A 12,384-nucleotide genomic window follows, 5' to 3' on the forward strand; every position below is an offset into this window, starting at 1 on the left:
CTACTCATGGCTTCCACCATATTTAACTCCCCAGTAGAAGTTACACTTAACATGTCTCCACTATCCACATGTGAACAGTTATCATAGCAACAAAGCTACTAAGGAGATTGGGTATTCCCCTCCATTCCCTTTAACCTTTCCCACTGTTCCTTGGAAGAAGTTCCTTAGACCTGACTACTTTTGAGCCTAGGCCTTGTTCTTTCTGTCTTGATAAAAAAAAAAAGAAAACAGTACCAAATAAACTATGAATCACTGATATTGCTCTTTTGGTTTTGTTTATATCCAAAGGCATTCTATTTGAATAAAGCATGTCAAGGTAGCATCAGTCAAAATTTGATTCACTATGTTTGCAGGTGATGGCTTGGACAACAGTGTAGCTTCCCCCAGCACAGGTGACGATGATGATCCAGATAAGGACAAAAAGCGTCACAAAAAGCGTGGCATCTTTCCCAAAGTAGCCACAAATATCATGAGGGCGTGGCTGTTCCAGCATCTAACAGTAAGTGGATTCTAAATGACATATGTAAACTAAATATGGACAATGAACCAGTTTTGATAGAAAAAAAATGGGGAAGAATGATCCCTCTGGACTTGGAATATTTCATAAATCACTGTGTGCCCACAGTTCTTACAAAAGTGTTAGCACTTGCTTCCTAGATCCATACCCCAAATGAGGAGTTTTATTTGAAATTTGCTATTTCAATTTTGCTCACTTTTGTACATTATAAGATTTAGGAGATCATGAGCACTTGTAATTTGAAGTATGTATGTTAATGATGTTGCTTTTCTCAGCGTGACTCTTAAGTACCAGGAACCAGATCCCACTAAGAACAAAGTCAGACAAACCCCAAAGAGAAGGACTTAATTTCTTCCAATGCTTTACAGTGGACCTTTATGATGACTGGTCTGCAGAAATTTAAATCTTGTTGCAATGGCAGGATGCTCACATAATTTGCTTTTAAGTGGTTTGAATGCACTGGCTGCCATTACAAAATGTTCATCCGAGTCAGAGCTGCACAGTGAAAGTTGTCCCTGTATTTAGAACTGTAAAGGAAAACAGCAATATAGAGTCAGCCCTTCCTGTGTAGTCCCTTGTGACTTTTCAAGCCGAGTTAACAGTTTATATTGTCTGTGTGAGTATTGCTGTTTTCACTGCAGGAATTCTCCTGGAGATGTGAGAAACTGGAGATTTGGGGCTTTATGCTACTGAGGGGTTTGTTTTGTTTGGTTATTGTTGTGAATGGATTTCATGTTGAAAACACTTATAATATTTTGGTGGATGTTTTTGGAAGTGCATACTTATTTAAGGACATGTAAGGAAGAAGATAACATGAAAATTTATGGATGAAGTAATATGTTGAAAATCAAAAAGTTGTTGACCTGGAGGATTTTCAACAGTACAGACAAAGGGTGAAATTTAGGCAAGTCATAGTACAGACTAGCCTAAAATGAATAAATGTTAAAAATCTTTTTTTTTTTTTTTTAATATTAGGAGCAGACCTTTTGTGACTATTTTTAGGTTAGTTTGCCTTTCTTAAAGTCATTTGTTTTTCTTCAGTATCAAAGTTAATTCTCCATTGTCACTAATGAGTCCAGACCTGTTGACCCTCACATCCTTGCCCACTTTCAAACCCATGTTCTTCAGTGACTTATACTGATATAGGGAGACAAATAGGGGATGTGGGAGGCCATGCTGGTTCGGCTCCTCTGGATAGAGAATGTGCCTTCAATAACACTCGAGGCTATAAATTAATCCCAATTGTACAGCATCCCTAAAATAAATAAAAACTGAGAGCAGCAGGACTAACTAAAAAATAGTTTCTTTCCTTTTCTTCTTCCCTGTATGATTCCAAACAGTAACTAGACTATGCTGAAAGTTTTGGAATCAGCTTTGAGAATAATACTGGTAGTGAGTTGAAGATGTAGATGGTTTAGCTGATTTTAACATAATATTAGGTTGACCTAAAACCTGATTTGGGTGCCATTACTTGCCTGACACTTGTTGCATTTATGTGGATGGTTTGAGACCTGCCTTTTGAAAGTTTGCTGGTTAGGATTACCGACCACCACCAAAGCGGGGAGGGAAGGACTAGGGTCTAGAGGGCATAGCATGAAAAATAGTCTGGCATCTAAAGTCAGCAGGAGATAAGAAGTGACAATTGGGCAAAAGTGCTGATGCAGCCATGTTGATGTTTCACCGCTAGAGCTAACCCACTGACCTCTGGATGAGTGGGGAGAGAGGACAAAATCAGGTTGATCCTGAAGTCACAGCCAAACTCTTTCTATTTTGTATACTAACAGAAAAAACAGATAGACTTTATTAGCCTCTATTTCAATCTGCAAAGGTGTTTTAGCTTCCCTTGAAGCTGAGGTGCCCCTGAATAAAATATAATCAAATATTGGTTCAGACAGAATCAGGAGAGAGAGAAGCAAGTTCTTTTATTCATCCACCAGATTTCCTGGTTTTCTAGGTCATATCCTTGTGAAGAACCTTGCCAAGAGCTATGTTATTTAAAAAAAACACACAACACTTTTTAAATAGCCAGCATAACTTTACCTACATTGCAATGCTCTTTGTGGTCCATATATTATTGGGGCAGTTGCAATAGAAATTATTCATGAACTGTCTGATTTTGTGGAGGTCCAGCTAACTTCCTTCAGGCCGGGGTCGGTGCTGGCCTGTACCACTACCCCAAAGAGGGAAACCCATTTGTTCTAGTCTGCCTGGCATTCTAGGAATGTGTATAGACATTGTCTCCTGGCTTCCATTGGACGTTTCCACCCTCCTTCCCCTCTCCACTGCCATCTACTCGTACAATATATTGGTAATGATAATGGTCTCTAAAAAGTAAAAACTCTCGTCATATCATCTAAAAAAGAAAACTGAGAAGAAATATTTACATTTTCTCCCTCTTTCCTTAGCCCAATGAGAAAGATCCCCCTCCATTCCTCTTCTCCAATTGCTAAACTAGATAGATCTCCAGTTACAAGGAATAGCCTTCTCCTTGTCTCCTTATACTGGAAGGAATGCACAAACTGTTGAGGTAACATTTATAGTCAAGAGCTGATTATAATAAGTGCTATGAAAAAACTTATAAAGAGAGTTTTATTATTATTTGTCCAAATGTAAGTAACTACTGTTATCTTAGTGTTAATTCTTTAGCAAATTTATTTCTGAGTCGGAAAGACTTTTAGGGAGGCACGATTCAATTGAAAGACTGTGTACAAATTTTAGAGGATCACATTCTTCTATATGATTAATGCAACGTAACCAGGAGATTCTTTCTGAAGTCTTGCTAAATATAAAAGAGCAATTGAAACTCTGGCTAATTAAAACAATAGCAATTGCAGTTTATTAGCAAATTGTAAAAACTAATCTTTTAAATACCAAAAAGTATATTATAAAACCTCACACACCTTTTGGAAAGCAAATTACAGTTGTTTTTTTTTTTTCTTTTTAAAATAAATGGGTCAATCTTTTCATTGAGTGTATTCAGTTTAAAAAAAAATCTGCCTTTGAAAGGGCTTTCAGCATTTGTTTGTTAGGGGAGTAGAAAAGCCCTGAATTAAAAAAAAAAAAAAAAACTTTCTGGATTTGCACCCCAGCTGCATAAGAAAAATGTGCCTTTCTGAGTTGGCTGCAGGTAGATTTAATCAGTAGCACATTTTACTACTCCAAGGAGAGAACTAAAACTTCATTCTTGGACTCACAGTCTCTAGCAAGCTAAACTGGACATACTTGTGTATTATGAAGACAATAAAAGAAAAAGGAAACAGGTTTTAAACTTTGTTGCTTATGGGGTAAAAGGAAATTTCAGTGATGTGAATTTCCAGTTAGCCAGTTTTGATAACTAGAGGTCTCCTAAAAAAAAAGAAAAATATTGCCTGGAATTGAAAAGAGTAACATTATTTAGATAATGAGTAGAATTCGAAAGAAAATGAAAGTATGTATTAGAGAAATGCTTGCATTTGCCTGAAGACAAGTCACTGCGAACAATTAGAAAGTACTTAATATTTGGCTGTGAGTCACTATATAGTCACGATCAGTTCAGGGGCATATACCGTATCAAGATATTTTTCCTTCCTTAAGGGTATTATTCCAACTGTAAATATAACCTACTATGTCATAATGTTTAAGCTGGATGTGTTTTGCATATTACTGGTTATCTTGCTACATAGCATTACAAAGATACATGCCTAAGGGCTAGTAAAAATGAGGAGAAGGAATAAACACAATGTTTAAAGTAAAAAAAAAAAAATCAAGGCTGTTTTTCTACCCTAGCATGTTGTACACACGCACACCTAAAATACTGCAATCTTAAATCTAAGTAGAAAAGCAGTTAATATTATTCTTATTTATTTAAAATATGCAGTGACATATTTTCCTGTATGGAGCTATTGTGTGCCCTAGGAATCCTGAGAGTTAGGGAAAGTGGAAGTTGTCAAAATGCATACCTGTGAAGAAATCAGACATGGGGTGACATATTTGACTTTCATTCACATTCTCTTGGATTCCCCATCTTTTCACTGATCTTGAGGATTCCATTGGGTACTATAGAGACAAACTTCGTTTATAAGTTATATACACATTTTGCTGTTTGAGTTTGTTTTCTTTCTTTCAACTTTTAGCCTGGAATTTTTTTGTTTTTGTTTTTGCTGTAGCAAAATTTATGTCTCAGTTTCTGATTTATAAGACTTTCCTCTCAGTGTGGATAAAGCCAAAGTGAGGGGTTGTAGAATCTTCCAGGTTGAGAATTGCGTTGCCATAGAAACACTATTAGATGAAAAGTGCCCTGCGGGTCCGCCACTCTAAGGATGGAGTAAATGGAATTGAATTGGGAATTGAATGCTCTAGAAGAGACAGATGTTGTTTCATTGGTTTTGCTTTTGGTAACAAGATCTGGTGGAGCCATCTTAGTGTCATATCTCTGCTTGCAATTTTGGAAGAATTGCTCTATAAACATTATGAATTATTGTTACAATGAAAAAGTACTTCTCATTGGTATCCCATAATGCATTTTGTTGATCAAGGTGAGTGGAAGGTCAAAAGGCAGAGAGACGTGCCTACAAGGAGGTACATGGTTAGGTAGCAGATGGAATTTGCTCCTGTCCTCCCATTTCTATTTCTTTTCCTATCCCTCATCTCTATTCTTTGCCAGTTTTAACAGTGAATATTCTTATTGTGCCTTCCCAGTTAGCATCCTTCAGCTACCATTAGCCTTAAGAAGGTAGTGAGGCAGGAAGACTATGTTCTTGAACTTTTGTCTGAAATGTTAATCAGGGTAATGCAAAGAATTTGGGGAGGATGGTCCAAACTAAGTCCTATGTGTTCCTGTGCCTGAGCTAAGGAGGGTGGCTTGTGAGGCTGGCAGCTAAATTTTATCCTTTTTTTTTCATTATATGGTATCCACAGATACCTTATTAAATTAAGATGCTTGAAAACTAGTACTAAGAAGTGAGATTTTTGTTCTTTCAGGTGCCTGTGTCCCATATCAAAAATGAGCTTTCTGAAATTCATAAGAAGAATACCTTCACAGTTCTTACTTTTTTCTTTTATGTGGTTACCATTCACCTTTCCAGGCTTTAGTCATGATGATGGTCAGAGCTTGGCTTTGCTGAAACTAACACAGGCTTGGATGACAAATCCATCTTCCATTTAAAAGATCTCTGCTACTTTGGAGATTGTGTATTTCAATTTGGTTAGCTAGGATCCTAAATATCTTTTTCCCAATTGGGAATCATTTGTCTCAGGAGGAAAATGGAGTATAGATTATTTAATTACTTGGAGGTGATGTTGGAATGTCTTCATTCTTCTGCAGTATACATCATATAAGCTCTATTTTAATAATGAGATGAGTGGTTTCTAGATTCTGGGGCAACTGCTTTTTTCTTTTTCTTAGCTGGTTATTGAAATCCTAATGGGATGGGTGATGAATTTTCTTAGGTCAGGTAAACTGAAAAGGCTACAGCTGGAATTCTTCACCCAGAAGAATCGGAGTTAATACTAATGATCATTGTGAATTAGAAGATCAAAGGCGAAGCATCAGCCTGTTCTCCAAGTTGCTGCCCCAGAGGCCATTAGTGACCTGGCAGAGCTCCCTCCCAGCCTCTTGCACACCTCCTTGCCTCTGCCCCAGCCTTTCTTCCCCATCCTAGTTATGCACCTCTGACCTGGGGGAATTACAGTCCAGTCTGTTGATGAAGAGGGATGGGGAAAAACAATCAAAAGGGAAAACAAAAGTCCAACTTGAAAACTGCTCATTTATCCAGGTACATAGGACCCCTAAGCAGATGAACTCAGACTGGGCTCTGTGAATTTCAGGGTGTGATTGAGATTTTTGTGCTCAAATGGTTTATTCATTTCACAGATGATTGGGGCCTTTATGTGGTACCTTATGTGAGGGACTTTTGTAGTATCTTGATGGCAATTTGTCAGATTATTCTAAAATTTTTATTTGTTTCCAAGACTACGTTAAAAATATGCTATAATTTGGTTTTCTGATATACTCTTAATTGGGTTGATCAAATAAAGGATTAGGTTCAAAATGGAAGTGCTCATATAAGCACAGTTTAAGTTGGCAGTTTCTGATGCATGTAACTGTTGGAACACTGGCTGGCCATTTACACTTCAACACATACATCAATATCATGTCTTCCGATTCCTCCTGGTGATGATATATTTTTGAAGGCAAAATACCAAACTCAGTCAATGAATGTGCAACAGCTCCTCCTCAATTTATCTTTGGAGTTAAAATTGGAGCGTTACTTATGTGTGAGTGTATTTGCTAAACTAACTCAGTCTAGCCCTTAGGAATTTTATGTAATATAAACTTGGCTTTTAACTTTCTCAGTGTTTAAGATTCCTAGTGAAAGTACTTTGGTGTAAAGAATGAAGGTTTGATGGAGAGAAAATCTAATGGTTTTGTTTTAGAAAGGATTCCAGTGTTTTAGTTTGGTCTGACTGGTTGGTTGTTTGCCAGTAGAAGTAAATCTCTATGTCATGGAATTTAGGAGATTTCACTTAACTTGAAGCATCCTCCGCACATCTCAGTCTTTCTTACTGAAGTGTGATTATGATTCTGTGTACATATGTGTCCCTATGTGCTTGGGCGTTTTTCTGTCAGACAAAGCACTCTGAACCCCTGCCATCCATACCAGCACTAGTGGACAACTGATCCATTTTACTTGTTTTAATCCTCTAAATAGCTATGTTCAAGCTATTTAGAGGATTTTTTCCTGAGGGAAAAAAAATGATTTTTCTCATTTTTCTGTTTCTGCTGATGGAAGCCAATGCCAGAGGGTAAGCAATGGCTGGAGACCACATTTGCAATGGTCACAAAATTCTCTGGGTTATGGGCCAAGCTTACCTGAGCTATGATTACTAAATGACATGAGACAGCAAAAATCATTTTATTAAAGTTCCAAGGTAGTAACAATAGAGATTGTGCAGAGTCACATTAAAATGACTGCTCTAGACAAGCGTACTCGTGTTTCAATACTGCTGCTCCTTCCATTTGCAAGTCCCGAGCCTGGTAAAGGTGGCTTTTCTCAATGGATTGGATGCTTGGCTCAGTGTGTAGGAGCAGGAGAGAGCCCACAGACATTCAGATAAAGCATCCATTTCTTGGTGGGCCTATAGACAGCCTCCAAGAGCAAAGGAGCAGCTAAAAGCATGATGCCAGGAAATTGTCTAACATTTCAAAAACCTTTTAGTTTTTGTGTTTTCTTGCTATTGCAAAATGCCTTCACTCAGCAACTGATAGCCCAGGAAGTGTGTCTCCCAATACAAGAAGTATTGCTCTGTCTTCGGACACTCCAAAGAAAAGATAGGCCTCACATAACTTAATGTTATAAATGCAAACACCTTAAGTTGGTTCATATTCAAATGAGACATAAGTTACTTGGTTTTATAATGGATTATTCAAAATATTGGGAAATAGAGAACTTTGGTTTGATTTAAATAACTTGCTTGCATTTGAATGTCCTTCTGGTATTATCACTCCAGAAAAAAAAATGAGGCAATAGATATATGAACTTAACCTTTTGGGTAAATTTGCTTTTCAGTTCCTAATACTCTGCCATCAGTGTTTGTCTGGTTTCACATTAACTTTGTTGCTAGCAGCCCCGCAGAGCACTCTCCCGTGACAGGAATGACCTCTGAGAATTCGGTGTCCTAGGAAGTTCTTGGGACATCCAGAGGCCACGAGATGTAGTCTGTTAATCGGAACGCTCATCCTAAGACAGATCAATGAGTGGAGAAAATTTCTATTGCAGTTGATAGAAGTTTAAGAATAATTCCTATCTCTTATTTAAAGAAAAGTCAGTTTTCAAACTTCTTGGAGGAGGAACTCCACAAAAATGGCTTGATGTCATTCTTGAAAAGAAATGAAATTATCTCCTGCCTGCATAATGTTACTTGTTTTTTTACTTGTTACCGAATTTTTAAACAACCATCTATTGATTGCTTGGCTCTTTTGACACTGGATCATTCTGTCTTGTTAATAGCTAAAGGAAAAAATTGATCAAAAGGTTAAATAAAATTATAATTTGTGTTTCTGTGGTGCTTTATGTTTTTTTAAAACTTATTAAATTAAAAATAATTTTAAATTATTTATTTGGTTTTGGCTGTGCTGGGTCTTCGTTGCTGCGAGGGTTTTGTCTAGTTGTGGTGAGTGGGGGTCACTCTCTAGTTGCCCTGTATGGGCTTCTCATTGTAGCGACTTCTCTTGTGGATCCCAGCGCAGGCTCAACAGTTGTGGTGCATGGGCTTAGTTGCTCCACAGCATGTGGGATCTTTCTGGATCAGGGATCAAACCCGTGTCTCCTGTGTTAGCAGGTGGATTCTTTACAATTCAGCCACTGGGAACCTCCTATTATCTTTATTTTTAAAAAAATGTTGGCCCCACCATGGGCCATGTGATACCCCAGTTTCCCAACCAGGGATGAAATCTGTGCCCCTTGCATTGGAAGCATGGAGTCTTAACCATTGGATTGCCAGGGAAGTCCCAGTGGTACTTTGTAATTTAATCTTTTCATATACACTGTACTCTTAATCCTACAAAGTAGGCAGGATGACAAAAATGAAGGTGAGAGAAGTTAATGAATTTTCTCAAGATCAAAAGCTAGGAACTGGCAGAGCTGGGGATCTAGGATCTCTTATCTTGAATGTGCTTTTTTAAAAATCCTATTTCCTCCCAAACAGAGCAAATCAGATCACATCGTTGGGAGTTCATAGTTATAATAATAATCTCACTTCATGAGCTAGCTGATTAGTATTTTTTAAATAAAAATGTGGGCCAAAATGTTTGGCATAAAACTTCTTAGTACAACCCAATGGTTATTGGTAACTGAGTGTCAAGGATGGTCCTCTCCTATCTGGATTCTTTTTTCCAGATATATCTGTGCTTAAAAAAGGCATAGCTGCTATTGATGCTTTATGCAATTGTAATCATTTATACATTGTTTGAATTTTAGACTTTATATAACTGTCCTTTCTTCCTTATGGAAGTAGGTAAATCTCTAGCCCTGTCTGTGACTAACAATGAGTGATAGTGATTTGGAAGTGAGAAATTTTTCTTCCTGCAAATCCTAGGTACACCTTTGAACACAAATTTAGCTCCTTGAAGATTTTTTTTTTTTTTTTGCCTGTCACATGTTCAGGACGCCAAAGAGCTATGTCTTTAATTTGCTTTATGGAGATAGAGGAAACTGCTTATGCAGCCCCGATTACTCTTGAAACTACAATCCAACTGTCGTTTCTCAGCAAAGAAGGCTGCTAAACCCTGGAGAATTAAGCCACCGCTCTGGGGTATGACACTGAGGTCTGATCATTTTAAAGCCAGTAATAACCAGAATCCTAAAATTCTTATGAATAAAATGTAATTTTAGTAATGTTTCCATAAACAGTGGTAATGGTGGCATTTTAGTAGGCAGTGACATTAGTCACATCCAAATTGCACCACATTGGCTTTTAAATTACTCCACCTGTCTGTATGAATAGAATTTTCAGTGTAAAAGCAGAGAGACAGCTGCTGCTAATGTCTCCTTCTCCCTGTGCAGATAATGCTGGCAAATCTACATGCATAAAGGACTGGTTTGTGATGTAAAATGGTACCTGACCCTGCTGGCTCCTGAGCTGCAGAGAAATACCTTTAATTACCAGTGGCTGTGTTTAGTTGTTGACATAAAAATGTCAGCTTCCAGGGGTGTAACCTCAGGTTCACTCCCTCTAGTCATGTCACCCACCGTACATACTTTTCTTTCCACCCACATCCGTAGTGAGATGGGTGAGTGTTTATCTTGATGTGTTTCAGAAACATGCAAGGCATTAATACTTAAAAGGAAAACATCTAATCCGATATGAACTTGATTGATGATCTTTCCATTGGAGAACTTTTTTAAAGATTAGTGGAATTGAGTTCTTCTTTCTAGCCAGAATGAAAATACGGGATACCGTTTATACCTTCAAAAGGCTTAACATCATTCATCTGATACAGATACACTTTCTCATGGGAGGATCATGGCCAGGCATTTCATAGAGTAGAGCAGGTGAAGAATAGAAGGGCTTGAGTCTATCACTTTTTTTTTTTAACCATATACCCAGGTTTCCTGTTGATACAGGATGAAGCCTTTTCTGGAGAAGCCTGTTTGCTCTTGACCTTTTGGTTCTGGTCTAGTGTAACAACTAGATCGAAATAGGAGTGGGCCAGCCAAGAGGAGCCTCCTGTTTACAATGCCTGTTGCCATCGATGTATTTGGTGAAATGGTAAATAGAAGATATACTTGTCTGGCTCGTTTGCAGGCATTCTTTTTGACTTCTTTCACACAACTGGTGTTTTTGTGTTTAATTTAACAAGGAATGAGTAGTAAATGAAAGCTGCTGCCTGAAATCCCACTGTGAGCGTGTTTTGCACTTGGCTCCCCAGTGACAAGGCAATTTGTGAAATTATGTGATGGAGTAATTAGATGAAGCCAGGGCTCCTGATTGTTGCCATGCATATGTGGCGAGGGTTTGTTGCAAAGAGGGAGGGAGAGGGAAAAAAAATAGATTATTACCCTGGCAAGTTGGCTCAAAGCTTCTTCATTTATTTGTAAACAGAATATTTAGTGACCGCATAGGAAGTAGCTGTAATCACCAGCTCATAAAGAAACCACAGCAGAGCTTTTGGATTTTTGCAGAGTGCTCATGTAAAATTTAAGCTGGGAGGCAGAATCCCTGTTAATGTAATTAGGATCTAATTTACCACCCTTTGCACACAGATGTAATAATGTCTAGATATTTATTCTATCTTTAAGCCCGTTACATATACCTCAGTGCAGCAGTTACTGAACAGAAACAGGTGTGAGCACTTCCCTAATTCGTTTTTACACTGTAAACACATAGCAATTTAAGGGAAATATTTACCAAAAACGAGGGGAAGGAATGTCTGCAAATGAGGCAGTAATGGACAGTTGCCCTTTATGTACTGATGGATTTCTCAATGGTTAAGTAAATTAAAGCAAATGCTAGAAAAATCAATAGGCCAGCATAGTCTTGGTTTTGCCTCATAGACTTCGGGACAGAATGACAGATGTGGTGTCTATGACCCATTTAAGTATTAATGCCTGAAAAACTGCTTCTGCATGCAAGGTTATATAGGCTTCGAAACATTCCGCTATATTACATTACAGACAATAATATTTTTAAGTATATATGGAATTTATACGTTTCAGTGAAGTTGTTCTTACGTGATACATTTATACTGGAAGATTAGTTGTTGCAATAGCACCATAAATCAGTTTTGAATGTTCCCACGCGGAAACATCTTCATAAGGCTGTAGTTGAAAGGTAAAGATGATGTATATCAAGCTTCCATGTCTCGTGAAGTGAATATGCTCCATAACACTCTATGTGGAAACCAAATTAGATTTAATTAAGGGGTAGATGCTCAGAGCCTTTGGGGAAAAAAATCTGTAAGAAACCACGGAAATGTGGCATTAGAACTCAGTTAATCTCCAGGGCTCTAATGCTATATTTTACATTTGTACCAACATGGATCACATGTCACATAGGTTGACTCTCACAGCATGTGGAATTTCAGGGCTGTCCTAATGTTCTTAGTGGTAGGTATTGACCTCTGAGAATGAGAAGGTCATCCTTCTGGTAGCATCACAGAATGTGCATTCCCCCATCCATTGCTCCCATTACCAACGTCAAGAGAAATGGTGGAAATACTCCCCCAGAGTTGGATTGTTGATTACTAGAGACAGGAAGAAAAAATGTACATGAGTACTGGCTTCAGGAACCAAAGCTAATTTCCAAACCAAAACAAAATGGAGGGTTGAACTCGTTATGTTGGTCATTCAAGGAGAAGGTACCTTTTGCTGTGGAGAAAGAAAGCTGTT

At 37.9% G+C, this 12,384-nt stretch overlaps 1 protein-coding gene across 4 annotated transcripts in view; it reads left to right on the forward strand.

The window, feature by feature from the left end:
* The window catches only part of MEIS1 (Meis homeobox 1), a 165,444-nt gene that overhangs the window by 80,676 nt on the left and 72,384 nt on the right, over positions 1-12,384 (forward strand). For all 4 annotated transcript variants that reach the window (XM_055540490.1, XM_055540491.1, XM_055540488.1 and 1 more), the window contains exon 8: positions 354-499. In XM_055540490.1, the coding sequence (XP_055396465.1) occupies positions 354-499 (146 nt within the window). The remainder of the gene's footprint in view (positions 1-353; positions 500-12,384) is intronic.

This window comes from Bubalus kerabau, chromosome 11 (genome assembly GCF_029407905.1).
Source record: "Bubalus kerabau isolate K-KA32 ecotype Philippines breed swamp buffalo chromosome 11, PCC_UOA_SB_1v2, whole genome shotgun sequence".
Classification (NCBI taxonomy): Eukaryota; Metazoa; Chordata; class Mammalia; order Artiodactyla; family Bovidae; genus Bubalus; species Bubalus kerabau.